At 53.5% G+C, this 15,777-nt stretch overlaps 6 protein-coding genes across 6 annotated transcripts; 4 read left to right on the top strand and 2 right to left on the bottom strand.

Annotated features, from left to right (window-relative positions):
• Positions 1 to 1,488: 1,488 nt before the first annotated feature.
• On the top strand, positions 1,489 to 2,712 carry QC764_302670 (uncharacterized protein; the record flags this gene model as incomplete). The annotated part of the gene is made up of 1 exon (XM_062945377.1): positions 1,489 to 2,712. The coding sequence occupies one exon, from the start codon at positions 1,489 to 1,491 to the stop codon at positions 2,710 to 2,712; it is 1,224 nt and encodes a 407-aa protein (XP_062801341.1).
• A 797-nt stretch (positions 2,713 to 3,509) lies between these two features.
• Positions 3,510 to 5,552, top strand: QC764_302680 (uncharacterized protein; the record flags this gene model as incomplete). Its single annotated transcript, XM_062945378.1, has 3 exons — positions 3,510 to 3,954; positions 4,007 to 4,399; positions 4,684 to 5,552. The coding sequence occupies 3 exons, from the start codon at positions 3,510 to 3,512 to the stop codon at positions 5,550 to 5,552; spliced, it is 1,707 nt and encodes a 568-aa protein (XP_062801342.1).
• Positions 5,553 to 9,687: 4,135 nt separating this feature from the next.
• SET5_2 (SET domain-containing protein 5) lies at positions 9,688 to 10,998 on the bottom strand (the record flags this gene model as incomplete). Its single annotated transcript, XM_062945379.1, has 1 exon — positions 9,688 to 10,998. One exon carries the CDS (start codon positions 10,996 to 10,998, stop codon positions 9,688 to 9,690), a length of 1,311 nt encoding a protein of 436 aa, XP_062801343.1.
• Positions 10,999 to 11,174: 176 nt separating this feature from the next.
• Positions 11,175 to 12,495, top strand: QC764_302688 (uncharacterized protein; the record flags this gene model as incomplete). Its single annotated transcript, XM_062945380.1, has 2 exons — positions 11,175 to 12,172; positions 12,229 to 12,495. The coding sequence occupies exons 1-2, from the start codon at positions 11,783 to 11,785 to the stop codon at positions 12,493 to 12,495; spliced, it is 657 nt and encodes a 218-aa protein (XP_062801344.1). The 5' UTR covers positions 11,175 to 11,782.
• Positions 12,496 to 13,070: 575 nt separating this feature from the next.
• QC764_302690 (uncharacterized protein) lies at positions 13,071 to 14,785 on the top strand (the record flags this gene model as incomplete). The annotated part of the gene is made up of 4 exons (XM_062945381.1): positions 13,071 to 13,252; positions 13,305 to 13,390; positions 13,440 to 14,050; positions 14,101 to 14,785. The coding sequence occupies 4 exons, from the start codon at positions 13,071 to 13,073 to the stop codon at positions 14,641 to 14,643; spliced, it is 1,422 nt and encodes a 473-aa protein (XP_062801345.1). The 3' UTR covers positions 14,644 to 14,785.
• Positions 14,786 to 14,798: 13 nt separating this feature from the next.
• On the bottom strand, positions 14,799 to 15,605 carry QC764_302700 (uncharacterized protein; the record flags this gene model as incomplete). The annotated part of the gene is made up of 1 exon (XM_062945382.1): positions 14,799 to 15,605. One exon carries the CDS (start codon positions 15,603 to 15,605, stop codon positions 14,799 to 14,801), a length of 807 nt encoding a protein of 268 aa, XP_062801346.1.
• Positions 15,606 to 15,777: the final 172 nt, after the last annotated feature.

The following is a 15,777-nucleotide window of genomic DNA, read 5'->3' on the forward strand; positions in this document are numbered from 1 at the left end:
ACAAGCATTGACAAGCCAGACAAGCTTCATCAAGCTTTGAAGGATTATCTTTGGTATGGCTTGGCCTCTGCGGCGACTACAAGCCAAGTGGACCGAGGAATTTGTCTGACTTCTTACTTTGCAACACGTGTGCCGTCCCTGTCCGGGAAATACAATCAAAGTTGTGCTCGCTTCGAGACGGCATTTGCTGACAAGCATGCATATTGGTGAGGTAGCACAGCTGTGGTTTCATATACACTAGCCGCATTGAGCAGGGACCAGCACTGAACATCTCTTGAACCCCTACCAGTTGGGTGGCTTGACGCCCTGCTGACGATCTTCCCCTCCCCCGCAATCCGTCCCTCACGGTCACGAGCTGCCGAGTTGTGATAGTTTCTGGACGCACCCGTTGCTCACTTAGCGTCGCTGTAGCTCGAACGAGCCGAACTGGATCTTCTCGGGTTCACAAATGAGCGGTTACTGGTGCCGGCCTGCCACTATTTCTCATCTCTGTTCATTTCTGGTCGATATGAAGGCTGTTGTGCCAGGACCTGTCAGATGCAGGTATTCCCACACCGATGCAACCCCCTACTTCCCCTCGCATGTGGTGTCCTACCCTTCTGGCCTCTCATTCGCTGGCCGGCTGCGACGCCATCTCCAGAATGCAAAGATTCCCTGGGTGCCCATCTGATTTGTCGGTATTTCTCTCACACCTTTTTGTGGGGTTGAGATCCGAAAAAGTACACCAGGCTGGGTCAGGTGCAGCAACCAAATATGACGCCTCAGAGGCAAACATGCCAGCAAGGAGGGTGGCCTTTGACAAGTCTCGAACATCAACAAGACACAAGACAAGAGGATTGTCTCTTTGATCCAGCCCAAGCAAGTATTGACGTGTGTGTCTTGGATTCTCCTGACTATATCGTTGAATCCACTATTTGCGATTGTCTCATGTGGCCAAGACGGCCAATGCAGACAAAACAAGGTTTGGACGGCAGGCTACTTCGGGAGCAGGGTTTCTGGGTCAATCCAAGCTGCCCAGGCACCCGATCGATGATTAGCCGGCAGAGGGTAATCCACCACCATCAGTGACCCTCCCGACGTCACGCAAGACGTCCCCATGGGCATCCTTAACCAGGGGCCGTGGCCGGCGGCACAGAGCCTTCTTTTTTTTCTGCTTCTTTTAGTAGTCCCCTCACACCCAACCGCGACCACTCCGGCCCTTTGTGCACCCACTCTCTTCAACATACCTCAAATACCTATAAAAGGAAGACGGCCTTCTCTTCAAACCACAGTTGTCGCTAGCACCATCACGACGTCACAACTTACGAGGCGTGACCTTATATTTTTCCACCAAGCTCTCTCTCTCTCTCTCTCTCTCTCTCTCTCTGTACTGCGCCAAACACAACCTCAACAATATCCAATCCCAACAAGACAATAACCCTCCAGCCGCATCAGAACATTCCCAGTGCATCTTCTCCAAATCCATTAGACGCACTTGCCACACTCACAATGGCGAGCCAACCCCCACGGCCCCAACTCAGAAAGAAGGCGAGCTTCCGGGACCGCTTCAAGTCATGGCAGAAATCGGCACCTCCCGCTTTGGAGGCAATTGAGGAACCAAAGCAAAAGTTTGTCTACGAGCCCAAGCATGCCGCCTCGGACTTTTCTCGCATGCCAGTGTTGCCAGTGGGCAGCCAGAGACACCGGATCTTTGACTCCAGGCGAACTGCCCCGTTGCAAAGTTTGCCTGAGGGGACAACAAGACTCAAAGCACGTAGGGGAGGACAGTCAGAAGGGAGGAGAACAGACGACGCAGTGAACCCTCCGCCCCAGTTGGCCCTCCAACATGAGCTGGCGAGAAGAGATTCCAAGTCAAAACGATACTCCTACACTCTGGTAGAGGATCCGTTGCGGGTTTCCCAAACTGCAGCCGTCCACCAAGTTCCTATCAGCACCCGACCGATGAGTTGGGACCAAGCTCCGACAGAGCTCCGGCAGGCAAGCCACACCCCAACAAGACACCACTCTCACAGTCAGCACACCCGGCAGCCAAGAGCGTCGCCATCGACAGACTTTGAGCTATTTCTTGCCCAAGCTGAAGCCGAAGAACGCGCACATCACGAGGTTGTCTTGCGCCAGATGTCACAGCGCGCAGCGGCGGCTCAGGCGGCTTATCCCCATCGGCCTACTGTCCATCCCAATCCCCACACGCAATTTGCGAGTGCGGTGTCGGATGTGAGCGCCGCCACCACAGCCGTCGGAGGAAGGACGTCCGCCAGTGGCGGAAGCAAGAACAGCAGCCGGAGAAGCAGAGATGCTGCGTCCACTGGCACCGGGAATCGATCGCATTCGTCTTTTGCCCGTCCTCTCCCAACAGAAGTCTCCCAACAGCCGCTCGAGCAGCCGCCTCAACGATTGCGTCACAAAGGACATTCAAGAAATCCCAGCTGGGCTACTGGTGCGAGTGTGGAGTTGACGAAGCTTGATACATTTGCCGCGGAAACCGCGCCCACTGTGCAACCGGTTCAGGTGTTGGGCGTGGATGAGGCCTTCAAGCCTCCCCATACACAAGTGGACCAGCCACGAACGTTGAGACGGCAGTCGAGCATAGCTCAGAAGATAGCCGAGTACATCCGACCTTCTCGACAGGTGGACGGCGGTGTTGGGTACCAGAGGAGTGGATCCAAACGTCATAGTCAGGCCATCCCTAAAGTCGAAACGCTGGCCGAGTAAGAGTTCAGATTCAAGTCTGACTGGTATTAGAGGTGGGAGAATGAAGGATGATATCATGAATGGATGGACCGGGACACTAAAAAAGAATGGGGTCCATGTGTTTTGGGAGATACCTCTGGAGCAGGTGAATGACGACAGGGTGAATGAATAATTACCAGGTTGGATATATCAAGGGACGGGCGCATATTCGAGTCGAAGTATGTCAAGAGTTTTGAGATTGAAACAAGTGCTAGCTGGGCTAGAGGGGAAAGTAATCGCATCGTATGGTAGATTCAGTATTGATATCTAATGAGACGCTTACAGCTTGCTGTCACAAAGACCTTTTTCACCTGACGCTCCTGAACATAAGCTCACGATCCGTCGCCTGACATTTGATGTCTGGGGAAGTGCACGCAAGCTATACCTCGATAGTCAATCAATGGCGGCTACCCCTCACGCTACATCCCCAAGCGGCTCTGCAAGTACGTAACGACGATCCTCTCACCAGTGTAGGGATCTCTCCCCCTCATGAACCCCACACCAAGCATGCCAAAAGAATATCCCGTCTCTCCGCATGCACAACCATGTCGGGAGCCGGGAGTAGAGGGGGTTCTATTCGGAGGGTAGTACTATGCCGGCAGATGCGGAGCAATCCTCCCCAACCTCGACCGCGTGCCAGGTATCGCGGGGTAGGTTGTGGGCGGAAATATTAACCGTGTAGACCGAACTTTGGGAGATATATTTCAACTCTGGTATCTCGCCGTCGCCAACTTTCCTGCTTCTTCTCACCATTCCCAAGTTGCTACTGGTTCATTACGATGTCCTCCGGATCCTCCACCCCCGAAGCCACCACCCCGATTCCCACCCTCCCCGAGACCCACTCCGGCATCCCCCCGTATCTCCTCCCCAAAGCCACCCGCGCCAAGGAAGCCGTCTTCTCCGGCCGGACCAAACCCGCTAAGCCCCGCAGTCGTGAGGTGCCGGTGGTTCCCCAGGGTGTTTCCCGCGATCAGTTCCTCGAGGCGTTGGAGGAACTGAAGCGGGAGTTGGGAGAGGAGAACGTCGAGGTGAATGACAAACCTTTGAAAGATGGGTGGTACATGGAGCACCCCAACACACACGACATGATGACTATTTTGGATGAAGAGGAGTTTGTCGCCGGGGCGGTTGTCTACCCGGGCAACACAGACGAGGTGGTCAAGATGGTGAAGTGGGCCAACAGATGGCTTGTTCCCATTTTTCCTATATCCATGGGGAGAAACCGTAAGTTCTTACAACCAAACAACCACGGAGGGGTGGGAGCTGACGAAAACAGTGGGCTATGGCGGCGCCGCTCCGCGAGTGAGGGGTTCGGTCACGGTTGATCTGGGGAGGAGGATGAATAAGATACTGGATATCAACCCCCAGGATTATACCTGCTTGGTTGAGCCGGGGGTGTCGTTTTACGGGTTGTATGAAGAGCTTGGGAGGAGGGGGTTGAGGGAGCACATGTGGGTTGACACGCCTGATTTGGGGGGGGGGAGTATCATTGGGAATACGGTTGATCGCGGGGTTGGGTATACCCCTTATGGGGATCACTGGGCTTGTCATTCGGGTTTGGAGGTGGTGTTGCCTACTGGGGAGGTGATTAGGACGGGGATGGGGGCGTTGACGGAGGGGGGGGAGAATACTTGGGGGTGTTTCCTTATGGGTTTGGGCCTTATTCTGAGTGAGTTCTTCTGGGGGTAGAAGGGGGAAAGAAACTGACGCGAACAAACAGTGGGATTTTTTCGCAGAGTAATTTTGGGATTGTGACCAAGATGGGGATGACGCTGATGCCAAATCCGGGGGGGCATGAGAGTTTTGTAAGTGGCGACACACAGCACAGAAAGGGAGGAGATACTGACCTCGACAGATGTACACCTTTCCCAAAGAAGAAGACCTCGGCCCTCTTGTACGCTCCCCTACCCCCCTATCACCCCCATATCCCCAACTAACCCCCTTTTCGACCAGATGGAAATCATCCGCCCCTCCGCATCTCCACCATCCTCGAAAACGTCGCCCAGCTCCGCCACGTAACCCAAACCATCGCCGCCTCTGGCCTCCCAAAATCACACTTCTTCTCTGGCAGTGGCACCATCCCCCCCGAAATAATCCACTCCGCCGCCGCCGCCTCCCCGGTAGGCGACCACACCTGGGCCTACTACGGCATGTCCTACGGCCCGCCCCACATCCGCTCCTACAAACTCGCCATCATCGACGCCGAGTTCAGCAAAATCCCCGGCTGCCGCAAAATCGACCCCTCCACCCTCCCCGAGGACGAATATTTCTGGTCCCGAGACAGAATCGCCTCCGGAACACCCGACATCCACGAACTCCGCTGGGTGAACTGGGCCCCCAACGGTGCTCACATTGCCTTTTCCCCTGTCTCCCCTATCCGTAGTGCTGATGCTACGAAACTCTTCCAGCTGGGCAAGAGGATTCATGAAAAGTACGGGATTGATTTCATGCCTGCTTTTATTGTTGGACTGAGGGAGATGCATTTGATTGTGGAGATTGTTTTTGATAGGGATGACAGGGAGGAGAAGGAGAGGGCGTTGGGGTGTCTGAGGGATATGGTTGATGAGGCTGCGAGGGAGGGCTACGGGGAGTATAGGACGCATTTGGTGCTGATGGATCAGGTGGCAGGTACGTATGGGTGGGGTGGGGGGGCGCTGGGGAGGTTTAATGAAAGGTTGAAGGATGCGTTGGATCCGAATGGGATATTGGCGCCGGGGAGGTGTGGGATTTGGGGGGGAAGGTATAGAGGGCGGGGGTGGGAGATGGGGAGGGGGAGTGAGGGGAGGAGCGAGGGAGACGGGGTTGGGGGGAGGGTGCTATAACTGGTGCAACTGTACGATGGAGCTGGATCGACAGAATGGATAGTTCACGTGGATTATGTCGACACCTGACGTTATCATCTGTTGAGCCCAAACACGAGATTAATCACGTGGTGGTTGGTGAGAGAACCAATACCTAGCTTAGTCCATGCTCAATACCGTGTTACCCTGCTCCCGCATGCGGATCTTACATGAACCCTTGGTCTTGGATAGTCACAAGGCAGTTTCGCCGGTGTCCTTTGCGCTGTCGCTCGAAACCAAGGGTTCAGAAGAGCCAGATGCTAAATGTGGCATCATGACACCGACATCGTTGTGTTTATGCTTTGAAGCAGCAACTTGCCTACCTGGTATACTTGGAAACATTAATTTACACCGATACGCATCTCATAAGCAGGAGCCGGGCGATTTAAGTCACAATGTCATCAGGCCTAACCGTGTCCTCTGCTGTTTCCCAGCAGGTCTCCTCGCACTCATATTTCGTAGTTCTAAAACCGAAATTTGGCAGGAGATAGCACCTCTGCGCCAAATGTTGACAAATTTGCTGCGGTGTTGAATGCACAGACACCAATGACACCATCTCACTGATCAGCACCTCAAGGTCTTCGGTATCAGAGGGTATCGTCACGTAGGCCATCAAGTCAACTGGGCGAGCGGGCAAGAGCATCCATTGCGTACGCGCAGCGCAGAACAGTCGCCTACGAAGCCAAGGTATCATCGGTGGTGTGTGTGCACCTGCCTGTCCGGACCAACTGCCAGTGCCCCCGCAGCTCGACCCTGACATTCGGTCCCGTGAGAAACACAAACGTTTTTCTTTTTGCCGCAGCGGTTCTCGTTATCTCAGATTCAGACGACCTTTCCGGTGGTAGGTGCGGTGCGTTAGGTGTGGCCCAGTTATTGAGAACAGCGCCTGGCAAATCCTCCCCCTGAATAAGTGGGCCCACCAGCCACATCCAGCCAATGCCAGGCGCGTGGTCTGAAACTGAGATAAGTTCTCACATCTCTTGGTTATCGGGTAGTGGCATCCGAATCGTGACACCTTGTTGCCCTCATGGCAACTCCGGGATTTCCAATGCGGCGCACATCGAGCGCTTGGTGCCGACAATTGACTCTGTTAGTCTGTCTCAGAGTTTTCGACTTGACATAACTCCAGCCGACTTCACACTATCTACACCTTCCGTCTGGCGTTGAGTTCTGACATGGGTCGTGAGTGTAACATGTGACAGTATGGTCCGAGTCGAGGTGTTGCTTCTCTCCCAGGTTGTCGGCCGTTCTTTCAACACAGCTGGCAAAAACATATATCATCTTCCATCAGCATGACCGCACTTACTCCTTTCAGACTGATCAGTCTTCAACTCTTACGTCTAGACATTTTGCCAATAACTTACCTTTTTTTGCTTCGTGGCCACCGTGGATCAACCCCGCACATACCAGACCCTTGTACACCGAAATGATATCCGATACCACATATTCGAATGCCCGGGTGCTTGTCGTTTGTTGGAAACACGCAGATCCTGGGTTCAAGGAAGAGGGCGAAGCTATCGGCCAGATATTTTTTGACGTTCTTCAGTATGACGTTTCATATTTTGCCCGGACCGGACAAATATGCAACGCTGTGGAGGATATTCGCAGAGGAGAAAAACTGTTCACGCATCACGTTCGGATGGTCGACAAGGACGAGATTATGGCCGCTTGGAATAGGGTCGTGTCCCTGGTTCATGGGTATCGTTCTCTTCATCAACTTCAACCGGGATTCAACAAGCCGCACCAGACTGGCCATTTCTTAGAGGAGCTGGTCAAGGACACCGAAGACGTGTTTGGGCTTCTTGAGAGATACATTTTGACTGGCCCTGCATTGTAGGAAGGAGAGGCATTGGAGGCGACGATTAGTGATGAGACCTTCCAAGCTCTCGGCCTAACAGGACCACTGCAACTGGTCAAGATTGCTCGTCAAGATATCTCTCTGGGAGCAACCACCATGGCTTACAGTGGCACGGCCATCCAAGAGAAGAAGATTTACGGCCCTTACCTGGATCTTAGGGATATTCCAGTCGTTGAAAAACGAATCAGCGTCCTAGCCAACATGTTGAAGGCTGTTGAGTCTCAAGACTTCCGTGCGCTAAGGTGCATCGGGTGGTTTCCTGAGCCCTTGGAGCATTGTTACATTCTCAACTTTGAAGTACCGCCTGGCATCGAGGACCAGATATATGTGACATTGCAGCACGTCATCCACAAGATGAAAGGCCCCGACCGGCCATCCCTGGATGAGAGACTAGGTTTGGCTTTGGCGCTCGCCAAGGCAGTAGAAAATTGGCATCTCGTCGGTTGGCTTCATCAGGGGATCAGCAGCTTCAACATCATCTTCTTCCATAGGCCAGGAACACGCAGGATTGACCACGCAAAACCATACTTGCACAACTTCGAGTTCGCACGACCTGGATCAGATCACTCAATAGGACGAGCAGTGGACTCTATTAAATTCAATGCCTATAGACACCCTGATCGCCAAGGGACTGTACAACCTGGTCATCTCGCCAAACATGACATTTATTCCCTTGGCGTGGTATTGCTCGAGATCGGTCTATGGCAGAGTGCTCTGGATATTGTGCGGAAACCGCCTAGCAAATTCTCCGGGTTGGAAGGCCAATCCTATCTCGTGAAGCAATGCAACGAGAGACTCGCACATTTCGTTGGAGAGTCGTACCAAGATGTTGTAGCAACTTTGTTTGACGTCGAGCTACGAAGTTGAACTCGATGACACCACCCGCCCGCGATCAGCCAAGTCATTTCACGAAAAGGTCGTCATGAAGCTGAGCAAGGGCATCCAGCCCTTGTAATTCAGGAGATCGAGCAGCAGCATTCGTCACTCCCCTTAGTCGCTGTTGTCAACGCTACACGGACCGCGGCATAGCGATTGAGTAGCCGTTAGCAAGATTCTCCATCCAGGCGCAGCAAAGCACTTACCTGGCTCCCGAGGCAAATATGTCCACAGTCCTGGCTGTTGTGAAGAACGAAACAACCACAAGGAATATGATTGCGGAAAATATGCTCGCCAGCACACGGCCTGCGGTTGATATTATCGATGGGATGAAGGTGATTGGGATGAGGATCACCAGTGTCACGGCGACCACTGCGAGGATGCGGCTAAAACGCCGAAGGTGTGGTCCGAGGAGAAGAACGTTGCTGTCAGCTGTGATCTTGTAACGCTGTGTTTTTAGACGAGGGAAGAACTGGGATCGGACGTCAGCTCTGACATTCACCCTTGCCCTATCAGCTGCAGATAATACTCATACCCTCCCTGCCAGCCGATCCAACCAGTACGTGGATTCTTCCACAAAGACCTCACTGTACGCCAAAGCCCTGTCCACAGGACCGGCAAGACTGCCTATGTCCTCATCCATCTCAAGATAATCGGTCTCCTTCCGGCTGATACTGGTCTTGATGCCCAGCCCACAGACCACTCCAAAAGCCTTACGCCTGTAAGCACCTTTTAACACTGCCTCTGGACCAGAATCCTTCAGGCCCACGGCCAGACCCGAAGAATCCTAGATCGACAGATCAGACTTTGCACCGCCGCAACCGAGTCAGCTACTTGCTTCTACCTAGCTTATTACACAGCTTCGGAGATAGCATGGCAGCGAAAATGCTGTACGCAGACGACGAGCAGCATTACCGTCCCCGAATAGATGCCTATGTCGAGGTAGGAAACCCGTTGCAGCGATGCTTCCACAACATTCTCCAGATTCCTTTGTACAACAACTTATTATCTCAACAACGGCGCTGACATCTTGAAATCAGGGCAAATTTCGCGTCAACGACCAGGTATACGTAACCTCTGACGACTGCCGCAGTCTGCTCGGTCCATACACGGTGGCCCGGGTGGTCGAAGGCAGCAATCCAAAGAAATACGAGCTCGAACATGACGATGGAACAAGCGTGGAGGGAGGAAGAGAGTATAATGAGGACCAGTTGGAATTTGCTTGAACGCCAAAAAAAAAAGATACAAAAAGGAAGATGCGGTTGTGAAACACGGCCGGCGCGTCTTGAACGGCACCGAGAGAGCCTCACAGGACAATTGCTGATATTATGTATGGTATACCGTAATGACCCGACAAATCCCCAACCTGCATGCTTTCAACCCTCACCTCCCAGCCCTCCCCCTCCAAGTAAAATGCCCCCTCGGATCCCTCCCCAACTCCCTCATAGCCTTCACATCCCCATTCTCCTCCCCAAACTCCCTCACCACCGCCTCCTCCGCCAACTTGGCATACCTGACCGCATTCTTCGCATCCCCCAACATATTATAATTCAACGCCACCAACGTCAACCCTCCCGCAATCTTACTCTCCAACCTCTCCTCCTGATACAACCTCACCAACCTCTCCAACAACTTCCTATCCACCTTATCCGTAAACCCGCTTAGTTTCCTTTCAATCTTTTTGATCTCCTCCAAATTCCTATCCGACTTTTTAATCTCCTTCGCGCTCCCCGCACAAACAGCACAAGAGCAGTCAAACCCCCAAGCATGAAACGCCCTCATCTTCCGGTTTTCCGTCATGTCCATTTGATCGAGATAAGAGATTGTCAGTTCTTCGTCCGGCTTCACCTCTCGGACAACGGTGGTGACGTGCTGCAGGGTCTTCGGGTTGATTTGAAAAACGACATTGGGGCGGCAGTCGTGGTTGAACCTGCTGACCTCAGGCCAGTTGCCGTAGTGGTGGCCGCCCTCGGGGGCTTTGGTGCTGAGGTCCATTTGGAACGAGTTGGTCTGGATGATGGAGTGGATTTGATCCCCCGAAAAGTGCGCCATTTGTTCTTGGAAGCGTTTCCGAAGGGGTTCGGGGAGGAGGTCAACGGCCGCGGAGAGCAACGGGGCTTGGGCCGAAGCAGGGATTTGGTCGAAGAAGGTCCGGTGGACAACGAGGGCAGGGTAGAGGGACATGACGGTGGTTCCTGGGGAAAGCTTCTCGTTTGCCACCAAGCCTAATCCCTTCCCTGGAATGGCCGCCTCGCGGTATGGTAGGGGGGTGGGATCGTATTCATCCACATGTGGAATAAGATCAGGGGGCGACTTTTTGTGAAGAGCCTGGAGGCGTTGGATGTTGCGGGCAGTGGTGATGGCTACCATGCCACGTCCGTGAGCGAACCTTTGGTTGTGGAAGACGCAATACTGGTCGACGCAGTGGTTGGTCGACTCAAATTCAGGCGACGCTGGTCGAAAGGCAAAGGGTGGCGGATGCGGTGGTTCCAAGGTCACATCTGAGCTGGAATACCTGGCCTCACCGCCTGTCAAAGCGGGACAGATGTACTCGCGTAGATGGATGACCGTCTTCGGGCCAATGATGTCTGGGGAAGGTTTGCCGATGCACACGTCTGCAAAGGACAATCGTGGGATGAGTTGCTGGACAGCTGCTGCGCCTGATGCGAGTGATAGTAGGTGAATGGCCCACATTATGGCTGAATCTTGGTGAAGAAGATGATGAACAAGGTAAGGGAATCTCAGCTTTTGTCCATGGTGTCGTTCGTTCATATCGAAGCCAGTGTCTGTTTCATGTTTCATGTTGGCTGAAACGGTTGGCATTCAGGGGTTGAGATGCCAAGATGCCTCTCTATCCCAATCTTACCCACTAAAGGCGCTGTGGGGCGCTTGGTTTTGGGGGCCAAAGCGTGCAGAATAGGGGTCCAGCAGTGATGTCATGCTGAGCTTGAGCAAAAGAGTGGTTGAAGACATGCCGATGGTTTATGGGAGTGGTTTAGGTCCTCCGCTCGTGACAGTCCGGAATGCTGCGCCCTTTCAATGTCGAAGAAACCAGGAACTCAGGAATGCCGCCACCACCAGCCCCTGATATTCCCGAAATAGAATGAGATGTATCGCTCGCGTGTTTGCGGCTTGATAGATGTAGACGGAAAATCTTCCCCGGCCCAATGCACCGGGAGGTGGCTCGCGAGATCCCCTTCGTCCCGCATCCATCCCTGAGAAGCGGTTCGAGATTGACCCAAAGCACCCGAGTCCCCGTTCCGGCATTCCACACCAACCGGTTATTGTACACGCGATATCACAGCTGGGGATGTCCGGAATTCAGAGCTCAGCCGTACTCATTCGATCGTCGACGACTGAATTGCTTTTAAGGACAGGATGCTATCCGCCCAAGGTTGCTTAGCTTCGCCCCTTCGCTGCTGTCAGTTCTGCCCAGCGCAATAACCATATCGTGAGCCATCCGATCTACACTCTCATCATGGCGCTCAACTTGTTGTCGCTTGTCCCCCTCTTGGGGTATGCCTTTGCCCTACCACAATCCCAACCGCCGGTCTCGCCCAACATCCAAAACCTGGCCATGTGGGGCACTGGCTGCCCCCTTGGTGCCGCCGGTCTCATGTCCGGGGTTCGCAATGGAACTCCCATCTTCAGCTTCTCAGAATGGGGTCTTGTGTTGCCTAACGTGGATGACCCTGAGAGCGAGACCACAGCGTCCAAGTTCTGCACCGAGGAGATAACGCTGAACAATGGACCCGTCGGCTTCCAGCTTCGCATCGAGACGGTGACGGTCGGTGGATGGGCCGAGCTAGAGGAGGGGACTAAGCTGGTGGTTGAGGCCGAAACCAAGCTAGGCGATGTTATTGCTGGAGTAAGTCAGCGACCACACTTCGGAGATAAATACAACAAGGACTGACGAGTATGTAGAGACAAACAACCAGCGTCACCAGCGCAGACCTCAAGGGCAATGACTTGGAGGTGTCTTTGGATATTCTACCGTTTGTCTACTCTGCCTGCGTTGACGAGAGTGGCACCGTGCCCAAGATTGTTATCAAGACCACCGTCAGTCTTGTCGGGGAGAAGCGCGCTGATGGGACAGTCTCCAAGGGAGTAGTCGGGGGTGCCAAGGCTCTGGGCGTACACTTCAGTCCCGTGTGGCGCCCTTGTGCGAGACCAATGGCCAAGACGATATGATGTTTGGTGAAGGGTCCAGACCCTTGAGGCTAAATATCGATGCATGTATCCCTCTCTTGGTCTCAGTCTTGGCCCGAGAACAAAATCTGGGTGGCATTGCAGCAAACCACCAGATAGACGAGATCACTGGTCGCCATCAAGGCGTACAAGCAGTGTCTCAGCGGGCCGCCACCGGAATTTTATGTCTCTTTCGGCGCCATGGCCATGCAACCTTGATCAGCCTTCGGTGCTCCGGGACATGCCGTACAACACGCCATCAGCGATCCAAGATATCGGGTCGTGAGTCCAATGGTAAAGTGCGACTGTTCCAAAGTACAGGTTCCTCAAGGTGCACTATCCGTAGATCTGTCGTACTCGTCGAGACGTGGTGGGAGCTTGCAGCTGCCAATTGGCCGATGACGCCGGACTCCGGAACCTCTGTCTTAGACACTAGGATCTTCCCATGAGAGACGAACGTCTACATAAGGAGCCCGTTCATCCCTAGGTCGTGTCTTATGTCATGGTTGCGTCTACTAACACCTACACCAAGCCCGAACTTTGCTCCTTGATTGTGAAATTGCGGAATCGCGCAGACCATGGAGAGTACCCTGACAACAAAGACCGAGGGTGGTCAGCAGTATCACAGCCAAGATGAAACTTGTGTGGGGGATATTTCCTGGACGCCAGAGGAGGAGCGGAAGGTGGTGCGAAAAGTTGATTTGCGCTTGATCCCGACAGTCTGGCTCATGTTTGTCATTTCCTGGATGGACCGCAGCAAGTCAGTATCTCCTCTTTTATGGTCGAGTTCAGGGAACTAACGATAGGTTCAGCCTGGGAAATGCCAAAATCGCAGGGCTTAATGCCGACCTCCACCTGTCTTCCACCGACTACAGCTTGGCAATCATCACGTTCTACTGTACGTGCTGCCGTATGTGTGCCCATACTAGGGAAATGGTAACTAATAGCACGCCCTGGTCCAGTCGGCTATGCCTTCTGCGGTCCTCTGTCCAATCTCATCATCACCCGCGTTAGACCATCCATCTACTTCGCTGGCCTGATGATGGTTTGGGGTATCGCAACTTGCTGCATGGGTGCCGTCAAAACCTTTCCACAGCTCCTTGTTCTCCGCATCATTGTCGGTATCTTCGAGGGCGGCTTGACCCCGGGCGTCTACTTTGTCATCTCAAGTTGGTATGTACCCGCAGAGCAAGCGAAACGTGCCGCCTTTGTGTTGTCTGCTGTTCTCCTCGGCGGCGCGTTTGGTGGTATCATCGCCGGCGCCGTGACAGGCGGTCTCGAAGGCCGCTACGGGATCCGGGGTTGGCGTTGGCTGTTCATCGTGGAGGGAATCATCACCATCATCTGGGCGATGATTGCAGGCTTCATTCTCCCTGACTTTCCCGCCACCTGCCGACACTTCACCCCCGAGGAGAAGAGAATCGCGACTAGTAGGCTAAGGAACTGCGGCACGAACATCGGCGACAACCAAAGTGATGGGCCACGGCTTGGAAAAGTGCAGTCGATAAAGCTCGCTTTGTCGGACTGGAGGACTTGGGGTGTGGCTGGTGGTATCGGGGTAAGTGACGAGCGATGGGGATCCCGAAGTGCGGTGCTAACTGGTCGCAGCTATGCGGATGTGCTACGGTTCTCCCCTACTTCTATCCAACGTTGGTCAATGGCCTTGGCTACAAGGAGCACGTCACAGCACAGTACATGACCGTACCAATCTGGGCGGTGGCATTTGTGTGTGCCCTGTCCAGTGGGTTCATCGCTGACCGAATCCCCAATCACCGTGCTGCGTTCATCGCCGGCTGGTCGGGGTTTGCTGCCATCATTTCCATCGTGGTGTGTGTCGTTGAGGAATACAAAGCGCGGTATATCCTCCTGATCTTCCAAGGATGTGGTGTCTGGACATGCATCTCGCTGGGTGTAGCTGTTGCGACGACGACGTTCCAGGACATGAGACCGGAAGTGCGAGCGATCTCGGTCAGCTTGCCGCAAGCCGTCGGCAACGCTGCCAACATCTACGGGGCGTATCTTTTCCCTCAGGAACATGCGCCAAGGTATTTGGCGGGCTTCGTCGTCATTACTGTGACTCTGGCGGCAGGGTCCTTATTGTTTGCTCTTGTCGATCTCGGCTTGAGTCGAAGGCGGAAGGTTTTGGCATAGCAAGATGCATTTGGAAGAATAAATTTGATTGAGATTGGGGAGGTAACAGTTGTATGCCGAGATAGAAATTATGGACACCCCCCTATACCCTGGTTAACCTGCCCTGAAAATGCACGACCATTTCTCCCTGTAGGAGCAACCACCTCTCGTCATTCTCAGGGCACCGACCCACCAAATCTTTCCAGCGATCTCCTCAAATTCGCTCTCGCCTTCTCCTCCAGAAGCCCCCTAAAAATATCAGAGTGATAGATCCATTCCCTGTCCAAAAACCCCCTCAACACAGCCGCCCTCCCCTCCCTCCACCCTTGCTCATCCACATGCCCGTACTCCTTCCTCACCGCACCCTCATACTCATCAAATGCTTCTTCCTCAGCCCCCAGAACACTTAAATCCATATCCAAAAACATGGCCGCATCTGCCACCACCTCAGAACTTGGCAACTCATCAGGCACAGTGTGCGTCGCCGTTGCCTCAATCATGACTTGTATCCCTTTCAAACGTGTTGCATCCACAAGCCCAGAGAGCATAGAGCCTGCCAACTGTGCGCTTTGAACCTCATTACAGTTTCCCTGCGCGTGGACATTGTAGATGGCATCATGAAACCAGATGGCTGCTTCGATTGCCTCTGGGTCGTGGAATTTCTCCCGGTAAGTGGAAAGAAGAGCGAGGAGAGCTTCGATATGGTTGAGGGTGTGATAATGGCGTGATGTGTGAGAATAGAGCTCCTTCAGCTTGTCACGGATGTGATCCGAGATGAGTGTCATCATGGATGCGAGGTTGATGTTTTGAGGGAGAGGGCACATGAGCAGGACCGAGGAGCTTGACTGTTCAGCTCTTGGCGTTTCCCCTCTCTCAACAAGGCAATCATTGCGCAGCTGTCTCACCCGCATGATCTGACTGATATACGCTCCGTACATCAATCTCATCCTCCCCTCCTCTTGGACTTCAAACTTCTCAATCATGTCGGTCAAATCTCACCCACCTCTCCCACATCAATGTCGCCACTTCCCACTTAGATAATGTCATGGGCGAGTCACATTCATGTGCTTCCAAACACAAACATCTCGACCTTACTTGAGCCTGGCGCCATTCCTCACACCAAAAAGAAGGATAACGCGCGATTAGAGTTTTGTT

This window comes from Podospora pseudoanserina, chromosome 3 (assembly GCF_035222485.1).
Source record: "Podospora pseudoanserina strain CBS 124.78 chromosome 3, whole genome shotgun sequence".
Classification (NCBI taxonomy): Eukaryota; Fungi; Ascomycota; class Sordariomycetes; order Sordariales; family Podosporaceae; genus Podospora; species Podospora pseudoanserina.